Here is a 15,745-nt window from a genome sequence, read left to right as displayed (position 1 = left end):
ACAGGCAGCAAAATGTGTCAGGTTGGCCCTGGTGACTGCAGGACTAATGCAGGCATAGCAGGGGTTGGACTTGCATCTGCAACTGAGCTGATCAAGAGCGTGGGAAGTTGCTGGTAATGGCACTCTAGACATAAGGAGGAGAGCTGATTCCTCTGTCCTCTCCCTGATCTGTCACCCCTAGCTGGCTTGCTCTCTTCCTAGCTGGCCTGCTTCTAGCATCAGAGCTGAACTGGGGCAGGAGGCTGAGGGAGAGAAGAAGCTTGCAAGAGAGAGCATGGGCACGACAGTTAGGCTTGCGTGACAGAGCATGGGGGAGACAGTTGTGTTAGCGTGACAGAGTGTGGTGAACCTCTTTCACCCTGAAGGCCGCATTCAGTTTTGGAGAAGCTCTCGGGGGGGGGGGGGGCGCATTCGATTGGGACCGAAGGCAAAGGGGATGAGGCCCCCAAATACAAAAAGGCCTGACTGCCAGTAGCTAACTCTTAGGAGAGGCATTTAAACTTCTTAGAATGAAGGGGAAACTGCACAATAGCTTGGAAACCACCAATCTGTGGTTGGCATGGGGCAGAGAAAGGGGCGTGGATATTGAGACCCCAGAACGGCCAGATTGGGACCCTGAGCCTGAGGCTACCCACCCCAACCTTACTGGTTCCCCAAATCCCCTTACTTTTTAAGTATGCAATTGTGTACCCATGCTAACATTCAACCGGAGGCTTTTTTTGGCCCATTCGCAAAGTGCATGGGCACTTCCTTGGTCATGCTTAAATAATTAGGGCCGGGCAGATGACATTGACTTTAGGACACTAGTAAACTTTTGAATCTCATAGGCAAACCAATGAAACTAAATTAATGAAAGGCATGAATTTACAAGATTCATTTGATTGGGCTTGATTCCCCTATTATGTCTTATTTCAGCGAGTGCTGGGCTTGGTTTAGTTCAGTGTAATTTAATTAGCAACATAGTTAAACCAAGATGAAACAAAATTACATAAATCCAGATTAAGTGTGTGTCCTTCGTATCTTAATCCAGTTTGACTAATTCTCAGAGTAACTCTGTGTAACCATCAGTTAATAACTGCATTTATTCAATGTGCTATTAAGGTACCTTGTCTCCATAAATATTTTGTTTTAAAATTACAATCTTCATCTTGTCGTCTTAGAAAGCATGAAGTCCTGCTCCATATATGAGGATCTGTGGTCCAAAGATGATACTTCCCGTTTTGGTAAGGCACCAATCAGCTGTAACTTTCCAAAGTGACTGAAGTTGCAATCATGATAACCAGTTTTGATAGGTATAAATCGATCCCATATCAAAACAACAGTGAGTTACTCAAATGCAACATTTCCGAGTGAGGACCAGTGTAGTCGCACATTTCCAGCTACAGAGGTAACAGAGAGCCTGGCTGAAGCTGGATGGAGGAAGGCTGGTTTTAGAGTCATCTGGGCATGTGCCATGGAAGTGCCTGGCTGATACCAAAACAGTAAAATTGGCTTTCCATCCTGAGAACACTCAACAGTGTGCTTGCCCATCAATTGGCTGTTAATAAATTCCACAGTGAAGCAGAGGACTGTGTGGTTCAGACACCCTTTCTTCAGAGGCAGAGATGGTGACAGAAGTAGGAAGGAGGGTTGTAAACAAAGTCTGCTTTCACCTGTTCCTCTGTCTGGGGAGACAAGGTCTAGAGGTACCTGCCCAGACTTGTTCAGGTCCTGGTGAGTTGTATACCATAGATGTCACTGTCACAGGGCCTTTCCCGGTTGAGACAAGTGGCTTCAGTAGAGTTCTCTGCATCACGCACGTTGTACTCTCCTTTTTTACAAGCTGTGGACTTGAGATAGTAAATGATCCCAGCCATTCCTCCTAGGACCAACATGGTGGCACCAGCAATAGCTATGACAACAACAATATACAGCCAGTGATCTGCAAAGGAGGAAGCAGCATACAGCATATTGTGAGCAGTGTTTGCCTTACAAAAGGAATTCTTGCATGAGGACCAGGGAAGCTTTCAGATGCCCTCACTAGGTCCTAAGTAAAAATTTAAATGCAAACCATGTCAGTCCATACGAGCAGATTACATGTGGCATGAGGGTGCCTTGTTTCTTTTTACATTTCATCCTGCCTCTAACTTAGAGAAGTATACCTTTTATAAACCTCCCTTTATTCATTTGTTTTAGGTGGGCTGTTTTATCTGAACAAATGGTTTAGATCAATGTTCCCCAGTCTGGTGCCTTTCAAATGTTTGGGAATTCAACTCACATTAACCCCAGCCAACAGGGCCAATGGTCAGGAATGCTGGGAATTGTGATCCAAGACATGTGGGGGGGCCCCTCCATCTTGGGGGAGGCAGGGTGCTGGGGGACAATCAACAAGAGAGAATGCTGTCTTCCTGTCCTGGTTCTGGGAATCTGGAAGCATCTACTTGGGCAATGCTGTAAGCAGCATACTGGACTGAATTGGTCTGGTCCAGCAGGGCTCTTAGGGTCTTCTTTGGTGAGCAAATCTACTCTACACCACACCACCCCTCATAGAAACCAGTCAGATTCTCCCCCTCCCCCATGTCATGGTCTTGCACCTTCTTATCTTTCTTCTCTCATTTCACTTTACCACCCCCCTCGTACCCGCCGTTCTTCAAATGTTATGTTGCTCTCCCGCCCAAAAGTCTCTATCTCTCTTGCCCGGCTTCGCCCATTCTCTCTGGCTGCCCCGTTTGCTTGGAATGCTCTTCCAGAGCAACTACGTACCATGAGTTCCATTGTAGATTTTAAAACGCGTTTGAAAACTCATTTGTTTTCAATAGCTTTTGGTATTTTAGCTTGATTTACTGTTCTTATTACTATGATTATTCTCTTATTTCTGGTTTGTGAACCCCTTCCCGCCCTTCATATGTTTTAATGTGATTTTAGATTGTAAGCCTCTAGGCAGGGTATCGCTGTTTTATTTGTATGTTTTGTACAGCACCAAGTACATTGTTGGTGCTATATAAATAAATAATAATAACAATAATAATAATATACGCCAACTGCCCCTCTGTTACCCCTCTTCTTTGTCTTCCCCCCTCAAAGTCTTTTCCTAAACGTTTCCAAAGTCTGCAGAGGCTTCAGAACAAAATTTGCATAACCGTTATGGATTTAATTGGATTGTTGCATTTGCATAATTTATTCTAACTAGAGGTTACATGACAGACGCGTTGGAAAGGATGCTTCCAGGCGATGCAGCTGCCCTGCCCTCATTCATGGGATTTTACGAGGTAAGGGCATCCAGACGCCATCCTCTTCCATTTGTAGCCCTCCTGTGTTTTCCCATCACTTCTTGCATTTTTTTTCTTTCCACAAAACAAACAAACAAAAACCCCATTAAGGAGGGGAAGATGAAAAAAGGCTGCACAATGCTTTTTGATTGGTGGTGCTAGGAGCTCTCTTCCAGGAAGCACCCACGGTCTCTGTATGACTGGGATTTCTTTTAATGAAAAGCATCCAAGGGGATTGACATTAAGTTGTTTGAGTGGCAGTGGTAATGGGGAGATGCTGATTAACGTACCCCTTCCCACTCATTTTTCCATTCAACCTCCCCTTATGTGTGGGGAAAGGTACCTCGTGCAAAGGACTCTGAAGTTTCCCAGTTTTTAATCTGCTTTGACTGTGAAGTACTCCCATGCATCCCTCTTTAATTGTGCTATAAAGCCAAAAGACCCGACCTGTTTTGCTACTACTTTTGAAGCGAATCATTTGTTGTTTTCCGAGCGGCCACTGGGGGCGCAGGAGGAGGATTTGATATGTTTAAAGAAAATTAAACAAATGCTTACATCTGCGTAAGTTTTAAAGATAAAGACATCAAAATTGGCACAGTAATAGATATTAAGGAGAGCTTTAAGCATACCAAATTTGAATCGGATTGGGTCACCCGTTGATTTTTTATGATTTTTTTACATTTCCCCCCTTAAACCCTTTTCCTGGTATGCAAAGGATCTTAGGAGCTCTGCCGCCCGGGGTGTGATTTAGCTAACAACAACAACAATGACAGCTTTAAGCTGTAGGGGATAATTCGAGGGAAACAGGTACGTGGGATGAAGCCTTGAATCTTTCCCCCTGCAAATGGAAAAGCAGCTAGAGTAAATGCTAGGGAACCAATGCTAGGTGTAGATGAACTACTATTCCAGTCATCCCTCATCATGCGTACTGATCCAGCGCCACTGCGCAGCCACTGTGGAGCTTAGAAAATGTATAGACAGCCCTTTGTTCCCAATTCCTGTTTGCATTTGCAATCGCTGCTCACTTTGAGCAAATCGGGAAATTGCGCAAATGAAGCTGTGATCGGGATTTGCTCAAAATTCCTGAAATTTTGGTGAATTTTCTAATTTGTGTAACTTTTTCCGCCATAGGTTAAAGTGGACATGATTCAGTCTGCAGAGGAAATTTGTGCAAATCAAACTGGGACTCGCAAACAAGATGAACGCAAGCACGTGTTCGACAATTTGCGGTTATTTCTGGTGGACAGTCGCTCATGCCTGCATTTGGAGCTTTGAACAGGGTGTGCTCGCATGTTTTGCGAGCAAAAACTCAATTCTTATATGTCGGTTTCCCCAGCCCTGAGCTATGAACAGATAAAAAGCGCCAGAAGAGAAAAGGTTAAGCAGTCCCTTTTCCATTGCCAATCTGAGGGGAGCAGCCTCCTGTAACGGCGTTCCATTAAAAAAGAAGAACGTTGGGAGAAAGCGTCTGCTGTGTAACATCCAGTTTTCCTCAGTATGGATTTAAGATTTCCTTGACACAGGCCTGTTGAGCAGACGCCACCTACCATGCCCTCGACGTGATCTGTTCCTTTGCCAACACTGAGCTGCGGTGGGTGATCTAGCCCAGGGGTGCGCAGAAACTAGACTGGCATCTACTCGTAGATCTTTGGGTGATTTGCAGTAGGGATTACGCCAGTCCTTTTATAACTTCATTGGCTGCCAGTCCAGGTCCGGGCCTGATTCAAAGTGCTGGTATTGACATTTAAAGCCCTAAACGGTTTGGGGCCAGGTTATTTGAAGGAATGCCTCCTCCCATATGTACCTGCCCGGACCTTAAGATCATCTACAGGGGCCCTTTTCTGTGAGCCCCTGCCAAAGGAAGTGAGGCAGGTGGCTACTAGGAGCAGGGCTTTCTCCGCTGTGGCATCCCGGCTGTGGAATGAGCTCCCCAGAGAGGTCCGCCAGGCGCCTACACTGTACTCCTTTCGTCGCCAGCTGAAGACCTTTTTATTCTCTCAGTATTTTAACACTTAATTTTAACTTAAATTTAAATTTTTCTGTTCTAACTTTGTATTTTAATTTTATATCAATTTTGCTGTGTGGTTTTATCCTGGTTGTGCTTTTGATACTGTATTTTGTATTTGTGTTTTTAACCTGTTGGTTGTTTTATGATGGCTTTAATTTTTGTGAACCGCCCAGAGAGCTTCGGCTATTGGGCGGTATAAAAATTTAATAAATAAATAAATAAATAGATCACCGAGGATTTCTCACTCACAATTGTTTAATCGTAGCAACACACACACACTCCAAAATTAGGCTGTTAAAATGAAGAATGCTTGGAGGAAAACCAGGAATGGATTTGTGTGTGAAAGGGCTGTGAGCTCAGTTCTGGTACTGAAAACAAATTCTTGGCTGAATACCATCAGAGGGGCTCCATTTCTTAATTCTTAGTCTGCCCTTCTTTTTAAGCTACTATTTTGCATTTGGCTCCAGCTAATGATCTCAGAGTTCCAGGAAAGCAACAAAGTGGATCCCGCAAGCTTGAAGTCCACCCACATCTTTCCTTTGTATCTCCCTGTGCTTTTCCCACAACTACTTGCATCCTTTTTCTTATTGCAGAAAATCCATTAAGGAGGAAAAGAAAGAATATTGCACAGTGCCTTTTGGTTTTTAGCGCTAGGACCCCTCCATCTAGAAACACTGATGCTCTGTAATCTTTGCAACCAAGATGCAATTGCCGGTTGTATACTTCAAATCCTTTCCACTTTGTGGCCTTACCTTCCACCTGGACTTCCACCTGGCTGTGCTGCTGGCCATGTTTGTTTCTAGCTGTGCACTCATACACACCACTGTTCTGCCCATCTGCGCCGACAATGGTCACTGTACTGTTGTTGCCCGCATAGTTGAGGTTGGAGGCCTGAGGCACCCTCCAGGTATAGCTGGCAGCCGGGTAACCATCCGCCTGACAGGTGATGGTGACGTTTTCTCCCCTTCTGATGGGTAAAGAAGCACTGACAGCCAGAGTGGATATAACAGGCCTGTCTGGAAACAAAAGTGGAAGAAAAAGGTGGTTCCAGTTCACCCAGAAAACGCAAGCTGAGGCCCTCTTTTTGGTTCTTCATCACTGATATTTCACTGCTGCTAGAAAGCAGAGCTCAAGCAGTTACCAGAGACCCATGACTTATCTGAACTCATCACTCTCCTTCTAAACCATTTTCCCAGCCTGGTCAGGAGAGGTTTCACTGGAAACTCGGAGGGAGGGGAGTTAATCCCCTGGCAGAAGGCGAGGAACCTCACACGAATGCTTTCTTTGTATTATCAGACGTTATTATTCTAGTCTTCTCCTCTGTGTCATACCTGTTTGCATGATTCCAAGCCCCAGCAACATGTGATATACTGCTAAATCAAAATGCTGCCAAGCAACTATTCAAAACAAAGCGAACTTCGGGGGGGCGTGGCTTGGCTCTGCTCAAGATGGAGGCCTAATCTCTTGCTGCTCTGAACCGTGGGCACAGTAAGCATTTGGAAACTGGCTTTAAGCACTAGTTTTTTCTTAAAAGCGGGGGGAATAGTGAGGGGATGCAACAGAAACTGCAGCCAAAGAGAGAAGTTGCAAAAAAAACAAGTCTCAGAGGCCTTGACACTGACTGCCTATTTGACAGTGCAGATAAAACCGAGAAGGCCGCAATGGCAGCAACAAAGCCTAAGGCCGGAAAAAATAGCAGGGAATTAGAGGAGACTGTTAGCAATCATGATCTCCTTCAATACATCAAGCAATTAAAACATCATTTAACAGAAAGCTGGACTGTAGCCTTTAAAGTGCTAGAAGTCACAGTAAAAGAATTAGCCAACAAAGAAGCTGAAACGGCCGTATCTGCAAATACAGCCCTGGAAATGGGAATGAAATCACAATCCCAAATTAAGAAAATGACAGATGCAGTGAGAGATTTGCACATTGAGCTGGAGGAACATCAAGATCACAGCAGACGTAGAAATTTTAGGGTACGTGGGATCCCAGAAAAAGAAGAGGGGGGGAGACATGATCAAGTTCATAACAACCTGGCTTTCTGGCTTAAACTTAGGAACCCAGATTTCAGGAGAAGACATAGAGAGGGCACATCGATCCTTGGGAAGGGCAAACAACAATGGCGGTGCTCCGAGAGACATTATTATATGCTTTGAACGGTATACAAAGAAAGAGCAAATATACAAAGCTTTGCGCAATCTCCGTACAATCAAATATGAGGGCGTAGATCTTCAGATTTATCAGGACTTATGCCCAGACACCCTAGCACGTCGTAAGCATTTTAAACCTTTCACAGATGTTCTCCGTATGGCCAACATTCGTTACCGGTGGGGCTTACCCTTTAAACTAGTGGTTCAGCAAGATGGTCGTTTCTACACAGCCTCATCTGGAACCCAGGCGATTGCCTTATTGAAAAGCCTGCACTTGGATCCTCCAGACTTTGCTACAGGTGACACCCCCATGGGCTCACGTGGCCACTCTCCAGATTGGTCAACTGCTCGAGGGCACAATAGAAGGGCTGGAATTCAACGTCGTCTAACAAGGGCAGATGGTTCTCCAGACCACAGTCGCTCCCCTCACCCAGATTGAATATGGATACTCATTGATTTGTACGGCTTACTAGGGAGGCTTGGCTTTCACCCAATCCCCTGTACTGCACCTCCTACACACATATTTAACAGGCTTTCCTTGAATACCTATAACCCCATCTGTGTGGGCTTTCAGCAATGCCCACAGTTCAAAAGAACTTTATGATTTTCATATCAGATGTTTAGAATTATTTCCCCTCCTGCTGCCCCCTGGAAACGCCCACAGGTGACGATCACTTCTGGTGATTTCGTGGAGGTCTCGCTTGTTCAGACCTCAGCCAATCGGTGGCGCTTGTTTGTTATGTTGTTTTGTTATATTAATGTTGTTCAACATGGTAGTTCCCTCCACGCGCATGCTTTCACTGGGTGTCCTATATCCTCTACTTTGCTTTCTATGCAGTGGTTCATATCATCTAAGCGCTACTTACCAATAGCTTTGTTTTTTCTGGACTCTGATGGCTGACAAACTGAAAATTCTATCATTTAATGTAAAGGGCCTGGGTTCCATAATAAAACGTGCCAAAGTGGAACTGCTGCTCAGGAAAGAGCGACCCGACATCGTTCTGCTACAAGAGACCCATCAGAAATCTCAATTGAAAAACAAAATTAAGGCCAGATGGATTCAACACTACGTATGCTCCCCTGGTTCTTCCAAATCAAGAGGAGTAGCCATAATTGTGGCTAACCAATGCCCATTTCAGATCTTGGACACATGCTGTGATACACAAGGCCGTTACATTTTCATTTCGGGACTCTTGGGCTCTGAGCAACTCACAATTGGATCTATCTACGCCCCTAATGTTAATCAATGCTCATTCCTTCAGGGTATGTTTTCTACCCTAGACACTTTTAAAAAGGGTCAGGTAATCCTTGGAGGTGACTTCAACACTGTACCCAATGATGAGATGGATCGCTCTAAGGCTAAGTCTGGTCGACCCCAATCCTCAACTTTTCTCATGGACCTTCTTCAGGAACAGGGCTTGTATGATATTTGGAGAGTTCTACATCCGCAGGATAGAGACTTTTCCTGTTTTTCTGCAAGACATCGCTCCTACTCCCGTATAGATCTCCTCCTCTTATCTGAGCCCTTAAAGGACAAAGTGACTACAGCTGACATAGGCAACATCACAATGTCAGATCATGCCCCAATTTGGATTGACTTGACACTTTCAGAAGATTGCACCAACTCTTATTTCTGGCGCTTGGGCCCTCATCTTTTAACTAAACAATCAGTTCGAGAACAACTGCAAAAAGATCTCTCTGAATACTTCCAATTCAATGACCTGCCAGAAATCTCAGCTGATATCTTATGGGATTCTATGAAAGCGGTTCTTCGAGGATCGTACATCAAAGAGGCTTCACAGATAAAGAAGAAGAGAGAGGCAGCACGCACCAGGCTACTGTACGACATTTCTCATCTCGAAGCACTTCATAAACGCACCGGCAGTCAAAGGACATACAGACAACTAATGGGCAAACGTGGTGAACTTATTGCTTTAGACACACGTACTGTACATAAATCCTTGGCATTTCTTAATCGTTATTATCACGAATTTGGCAACAAAAGCTCTAGGCTTTTAGCCAAAGCCTTACGCAGAAAAATGGCTAAATCTCGGGTCTCACATATCAAGTCACCTCAGGGGGACCTTCTTTATAAGAATGAGGAAATTTGTAAGGCATTTGAAAATTTCTACCAAAAATTATATACTACAGACAGCCCTGATGTGACCAAGATAGACACATTCTTAGACAGGCTGATTATCCCTAAATTAAAAGTAGAACATAGAACTCTTCTTAATAGTCCCATAAGAGCTGAGGAGATAGAAGAGACCATAAAACGTTTTAAAAATGGGAAATCACCAGGCATAGATGGTCTTGGGGGGGAATTTTATAAAGCTTTTAAAGTCACCCTTACTCCCTATTTAGTGAGATTATTTAATTTTATTTTAGAAGGTGGGGAGATTCCAGAATCCTGGAAACGCATGCGCTTGATAACCATTCCTAAGCCAGGACGAGATCCCCACCTAGTGAACTCTTATCGCCCAATAGCACTTCTTACTCAGGATGCTAAACTCTTCACATCCTTGCTTGCTCATCGTCTGAACCAGTTTATAACAGAATATGTAGATGAAGATCAAACAGGTTTTATGCCAGGTCGACACTTGGCAGATTCAGTGCGCTGGATACTTAACTTAATTCACCACAGCGAAAGCCAAAAGTCTCCTTTGGCACTGTTTTCTCTTGATGTTTTCAAGGCATTTGACCACTTGGAATGGCCTTTTATTTTCCGCTTATTTCATAAAATGGCGTTTGGTAATCAATTTCTTAAGGTATTGAAGCAATTGTACTCTGATGCTAAGGCAACAGTATGTGTTAACTCTTGGGAATCAAAAAGGTTTCAAATAACTACAGGCACACATCAGGGCTGCCCACTCTCCCCACTTATCTTTGCCATTGCAATAGAAGCCCTAGCAACCTCAATTCGGGCAGACCCAGCTATATCGGGGCCTAGAATAAATGGGAGACATCATTGCATCAACCTTTTTGCTGATGATATATTGCTTATGTTAACAGAACCTAAGGTTGCTCTTCCTGCTCTTCGCACACATCTGGATACCTTCAAGGAAGTTGCTGGTCTGGAGGTCAATTATGAGAAATCTGATTTGCTCTGTGTTAATATCCCTTTGGCTGAACAGAAAAATATTCAACGAATTTTTAAAGTCACTTTAAGATTTGGCAGTTTAAAATACTTAGGCATTCAGATCACTAAGGAAATCAAACAACTGCGTATACGCAATTTTGATCCTTTATGGAATGCGCTAAGAAAAGATATGACACTGTGGAAGAAACTTAAATTATCTTGGCTAGGGAGGAATGCAGCCCTGAAAATGACTTTGTTGCCTAAACTGTCTTTTTTATTTCATACCCTGCCAGTAGAGATTCCTGGAAATGAGTTCAAATGTTGGCAACAAGCTCTATCCACATTCAGTGGAGGGGGCAAACGCATCCGGGTCAATCAGGCGACACTATTCCGACCAACTAAACTAGGGGGGTTTGGTGTCCCAAATCTTAGGCTGTACCATGATGCTTTTCAATTGAGGCAACTACTCAAAATAATTAGAAATGAGACAGCAATCCCGTGGGTGTCAATTGAAAGCGCCCCCTGCATCCCTATGATCAGGGCGATCCCATTCCTTCCAACACTGAAAAAACATATTCAAATAATTAATAACCCGTTTTTGAAAGCAAATTTAAAGGTATGGGCAAAGTGGGCAAAATGGTTTGCACCATCCCCTTCCCCCCTAACCCCGATTTTAGACCACCCCCAATTCAGAGATCAATTTAAGTATAGACAATTTGCAGGTTGGGAAGAAAAAGGTTTTTTCCATATTCGTGATCTCTTTATACAAGGAAAAATCATATCAATGCAACAATTAGAGGCAAAACTGAGCCCACTCCCTTGTACCTGGCTCCAAAAAATGCAAATAGTCTCTTTTGCAAATGCTCTATATCAATTCCATAACATTCCACGCTCGCTTACTATATTTGAGAAAGCTTGCCTGACTTATTCTAGAAAGGTTAAAGGGGGAGCTTCTGATATATATCACATGATGTTGGATTGTCAATTCCCAGATAAGGGAGGGTTAAAAATTATTTGGGAACATGATCTGTGCACCAGTTTCACTGAAGGTGAATGGAAAAGCTTGTGGCAATCAGCACCCTATAAAACAATATCAGCAAAAGTTAAAGAGCTCACTCTGAAAATCACTCACAGGTGGTATATCACCCCTGTTAGACTGCACCATATTAGTGGTAATATATCCCCGCTCTGTTGGCGTGGTTGCTCAGTTCCTGGCACTTATATTCATCTTTGATGGGAATGTCAACAGGTCAAAACTTTTTGGTCAAGGGTTTTCCAAACCATTACAAACATTATTCATGCGGAAGTAGAAACTGACCCAGCACTGGCTCTACTTTCTATTTTTAGGAATGCCAATAGAAACATTATTCCCAAAGCCTTGGTCACCCATTTGCTGGTTGCAGCCAGGTGGGAAATTGCCCAATTCTGGAAAAGCGACAGAGCTTTTGACCATCAACGCTGGTTTGATAAGATTTGGAAACTAGCTTTAAATGATAAATTGACACAACATAGCAGGTTAGCAAAAGGGGAAACAACATCAGACACATTTTTGGGAAACTGGTTGGACTTTTTCACATTTATTAATGTGAATCCTAGCGAACCTAGACCCCCAATGACTCAGGAATCCTTTTGGTCAGAGGAAAGACCTGGAAATATTTGTTTAAGATGCACTGCTTTTCCATGAATTTCAAAGAGATTTGAGAACATGTCAGTATAAAACTAGCAAAAAATAAAACTATCACAATTGCAGCAATTCAGAAGCAGCAGTAATTTAGCCTTCAAGGGCAGATTGGGGGCGTATGGAAGAGTCTTAAGTTGCCTCTTAAAGGACAACAGAGGGTGAAACGCACCTCTCACAGAAGGGCATTCCAAAACATCAGGGTTGAAACAGGAGAAGGAGAAGGAGAAGGGTCTTCTGTTTGAAGCCATTCCTCCATTTCAAAGGCTGTCCAACCCAACTATCCAAGTCCAGAGAAAGAACTGTAAGAAGAGGGAGCAAGGAAGGGCCCTGGAGTTGCCCATGAACAATGAGCACCTGCACAGCAGACTGAACAGGCGGGCAGGCACATTCTTCTCCACTATGGTGAGATGTATTTCTATTGAAATTATTGCAATTATTTCTACATTTGCAAATATATGTATAAATGAATATATGCAAACATATATGCCTTTTGCTCTTTTTTTGGATGATGGGTAAATGGCCACCCTATTTATGCCCCCTTCCACACACTTTACTAATAGGGAGAGGGTAAAATGGGTGTGTGAGGGGACCTCTCTTACCGGCAAACCACTTGGTGAGGGGACTCTTGCTCCCCACCCCTTTGTCTTCCCATCATTCAATAAAAGCCAGCCCAATAATTGGTAACCATGGGATTATTGGGACACTTACGGATAAAGAGAGACACCACTGCTACTCCACCCACTGTCAGGCACAGACGCCCCTGGACTTCCTGAGTAGGAGCTATGAGTAAGTTGAGGACTCACATTCCACTTGTACGTTCACCATCCACCGCTCCATCCCATGGCCGTTAGTGGCCTTGCATTGGTAGATGCCAGAGTCATTCCTGCTGACGTTCCTCTCTCTGTAGAACTCCTCAGCAGCTCCCTCCTTGACACATAAGACAAGTGGGGTGGGAATTCCATTTGCTTCACAGGCCAGTGACTGCAAAGTCCCCTCCAGCCACGTCTGGTTGCTTGGGCAGCTGGTCTCATCCATCTTAGGCTTGGCTGAAACACATAGAGAGAGCAAGTAAGTTTTCAGAACTTTCCTAAAAGCCTACAATGTTGGGGCCTGACCGAACATCAATGGCAACCCATTCCAGAGGTTTGGGCCCACTGCAGAAGAGGCTCTCTCTCATGTACTCGCCCACCTATGACCCCAAAGGTGGCCAAGGCCAGATTTGGACCTTGTGTCAAATCATTACAAATGTGGAATAAAAAGCAGGAAATAACAATATGAAAGCGGTATATGGAATGTGGATTGTACCCCAACAGTGCATTTCAATACCTCAATAAAGCAAACGTGCAGATCTGGCCCAAGTGGAAAGGGCCTCTGTTGCTGTTCTTAAAGTGCAGGTAGGCTGATATGAGTGAAGGCGGTCCTTCAAAATTTTTGGTCCTAAACAGTTTAAGGCTTTAAAGGTCAAAACCAGCACTTTAAATTGGCCCCAGAAACACACTGGTAAACAGTGCTGCTGCCACAATATTGGTGATATATGATCTGCCCCCCACCTCGCCTCTGCAACCAACAGTTGGGTAGCCACAGTTGGCACCAGGTGAAGTTTCCAAGCTGTCTTCAAAGGCAGCCCCACATAAAGCACATTACAGTAGTCCATCCTGGATGTGACCAGCGCATGGATAACCGAGTCAAGGTCCGTCCTCTTCAGATAGGGCCACAGCTGGCATACCCTAAATGCACTCCTGGACACTAGTCACCTGGGCTTCCCCAATTAGTGCAGAGTCCAGGAGGACTCCTGGACTATGCACTTGGTCTTTTAGGGTGAGTGCAGCCCCATCTAAGACCAGCAGTAAACCTCCATCGAGGGTAGTTGCTTTCCCAACCCACAGTACCTCCATCTTGTCTGGATTAAGTTTCAGCTTGTTCACCCTCATCCACCCCCAAAACAGCCACCAGACACTGGTTCAGGAGTTCCACAGCCTCCCTGGGATATGTAGATGGAAATGGGGGATATAATTATCACCTGCATATTGATGACACTTTGACCCAAAACTCTGGATAACTTCACTCAAAAGTTTCATGTAGATGTTAAGAAATATGGAGGACAGGATCATAGAATCATAGAATTGCAGAGTTGGAAGGGGCCTACAAGGCCATTGAGTCCAACCCCCTGCTCAATGCAGGAATCCACCCTAAAGCATCCCCGACAGATGCTTGTCCAGCTGCCTCTTGAAGGCCTCTAGTGTGGGAGAGCCCACAACCTCCCTAGGTAACTGATTCCATTGTCGCACTGCTCTAACAGTCAGGAAGGTTTTTCCTGATGTCCAGCTGGAATCTAGCTTCCTTTAACTTGAGCCCGTTATTCCGTGTCCTGCACTCTGGGAGGATCGAGAAGAGAACCTGGCCCTCCTCTGTGTGACAACCTTTTAAGTATTTGAAGAGTGCTATCATGTCTCCCCTCAGTCTTCTCTTCTCCAGGCTAAACATGCCCAGTTCTTTCAGTCTCTCTTCATAGGGCTTTGTTTCCAGACCCCTGATCATCCTGGTTGCCCTCCTCTGAACACGCTCCAGCTTGTCTGCGTCCTTCTTGAATTGTGGAGCCCAGAACTGGACGCAATACTCTAGATGAGGCCTAACCAGGGCCGAATAGAGAGGAACCCGTACCTCACTTGATTTGGAAGTTATACTTCTATTAATGCAGCCCAAAATAGCATTTGCCTTTCTTGCAGCCATATCGCACTGTTGGCTCCTATTCAGCTTGCGATCTACAACAATTCCAAGATCCTTCTCGTTTGTAGTATTGCTGAGCCAAGTATCCCCCATCTTGTAACTGTGCCTTTGGTTTCTTGGCATTTATCCCTATTAAATTTCATCCTGTTGTTTTCAGCCCAGCACTCCAGCCTATCAAGATCACTTTGAAGTTTGTTTCTTATTAGCTATCCCCCCAATTTTGTGTCATCTGCAAATTTGATAAGTGTTCTCTGCACCTCCTCGTCCAAATCATTAATAAAAATGTTGAAGAGCACTGGGCCCGGGACTGAGCCCTGCGGTACCCCACTCGTTGCCTCTCCCCAGTATGAGAAGGTTCCATTGATAAGTACTCTTTGAGTCCGATTCTGTAGCCAACTGTGAATCCACCTAATAGTTGTTCCATCTAGCCCACTTTTAGCTAGTTTGTTAATCAGAATGTCATGTGGTACTTTGTCAAAAGCTTTGCTGAAGTCAAGATATATGACGTCCACAGCGTTCCCACGGTCCACAAGGGAGGTTACCTTATCAAAAAATGAGATCAAATTTGTCTGACAGGACTTGTTCTTGACAAATCCATGTTGGCTTCTAGTGATCACTGCATTGATTTCAAGGTGTTTACAGATTGACTTCTTTATAATCTGCTCCAGAATTTTCCCAGGGATGGATGTCAGACTGACTGGTCTGTAGTTCTCAGGTTCCTCCTTTTTGCCCTTTTGGAAGATAGGGACAACGTTAGCCCTCCTCCAGTCGTCCGGCACCTCACCCGTCTTCCATGATTTTGCAAAGATAATAGACAAAGGTTCTGAGAGTTCTTCCGCTAGCTCCTTCATT

General features: G+C 44.4%; 1 protein-coding gene across 1 annotated transcript in view; it reads right to left on the bottom strand.

Annotated features, from left to right (window-relative positions):
- Positions 1-1,285: 1,285 nt before the first annotated feature.
- Positions 1,286-15,745, bottom strand: part of ICAM5 (intercellular adhesion molecule 5) — a 47,121-nt gene continuing 32,661 nt past the window's right edge. The window contains exons 10-12 of the mRNA XM_063119301.1: positions 12,970-13,212; positions 6,009-6,272; positions 1,286-1,921 (exon numbers count right to left, since the gene is read on the bottom strand). Of these exons, the coding sequence (XP_062975371.1) occupies positions 1,704-1,921; positions 6,009-6,272; positions 12,970-13,212 (725 nt within the window). The 3' untranslated portion in view covers positions 1,286-1,703. The remainder of the gene's footprint in view (positions 1,922-6,008; positions 6,273-12,969; positions 13,213-15,745) is intronic.

This window comes from Elgaria multicarinata, chromosome 3 (genome assembly GCF_023053635.1).
Source record: "Elgaria multicarinata webbii isolate HBS135686 ecotype San Diego chromosome 3, rElgMul1.1.pri, whole genome shotgun sequence".
NCBI classification, from domain to species: Eukaryota; Metazoa; Chordata; class Lepidosauria; order Squamata; family Anguidae; genus Elgaria; species Elgaria multicarinata.
This window is presented reverse-complemented; position numbering and strand designations above follow the sequence as displayed.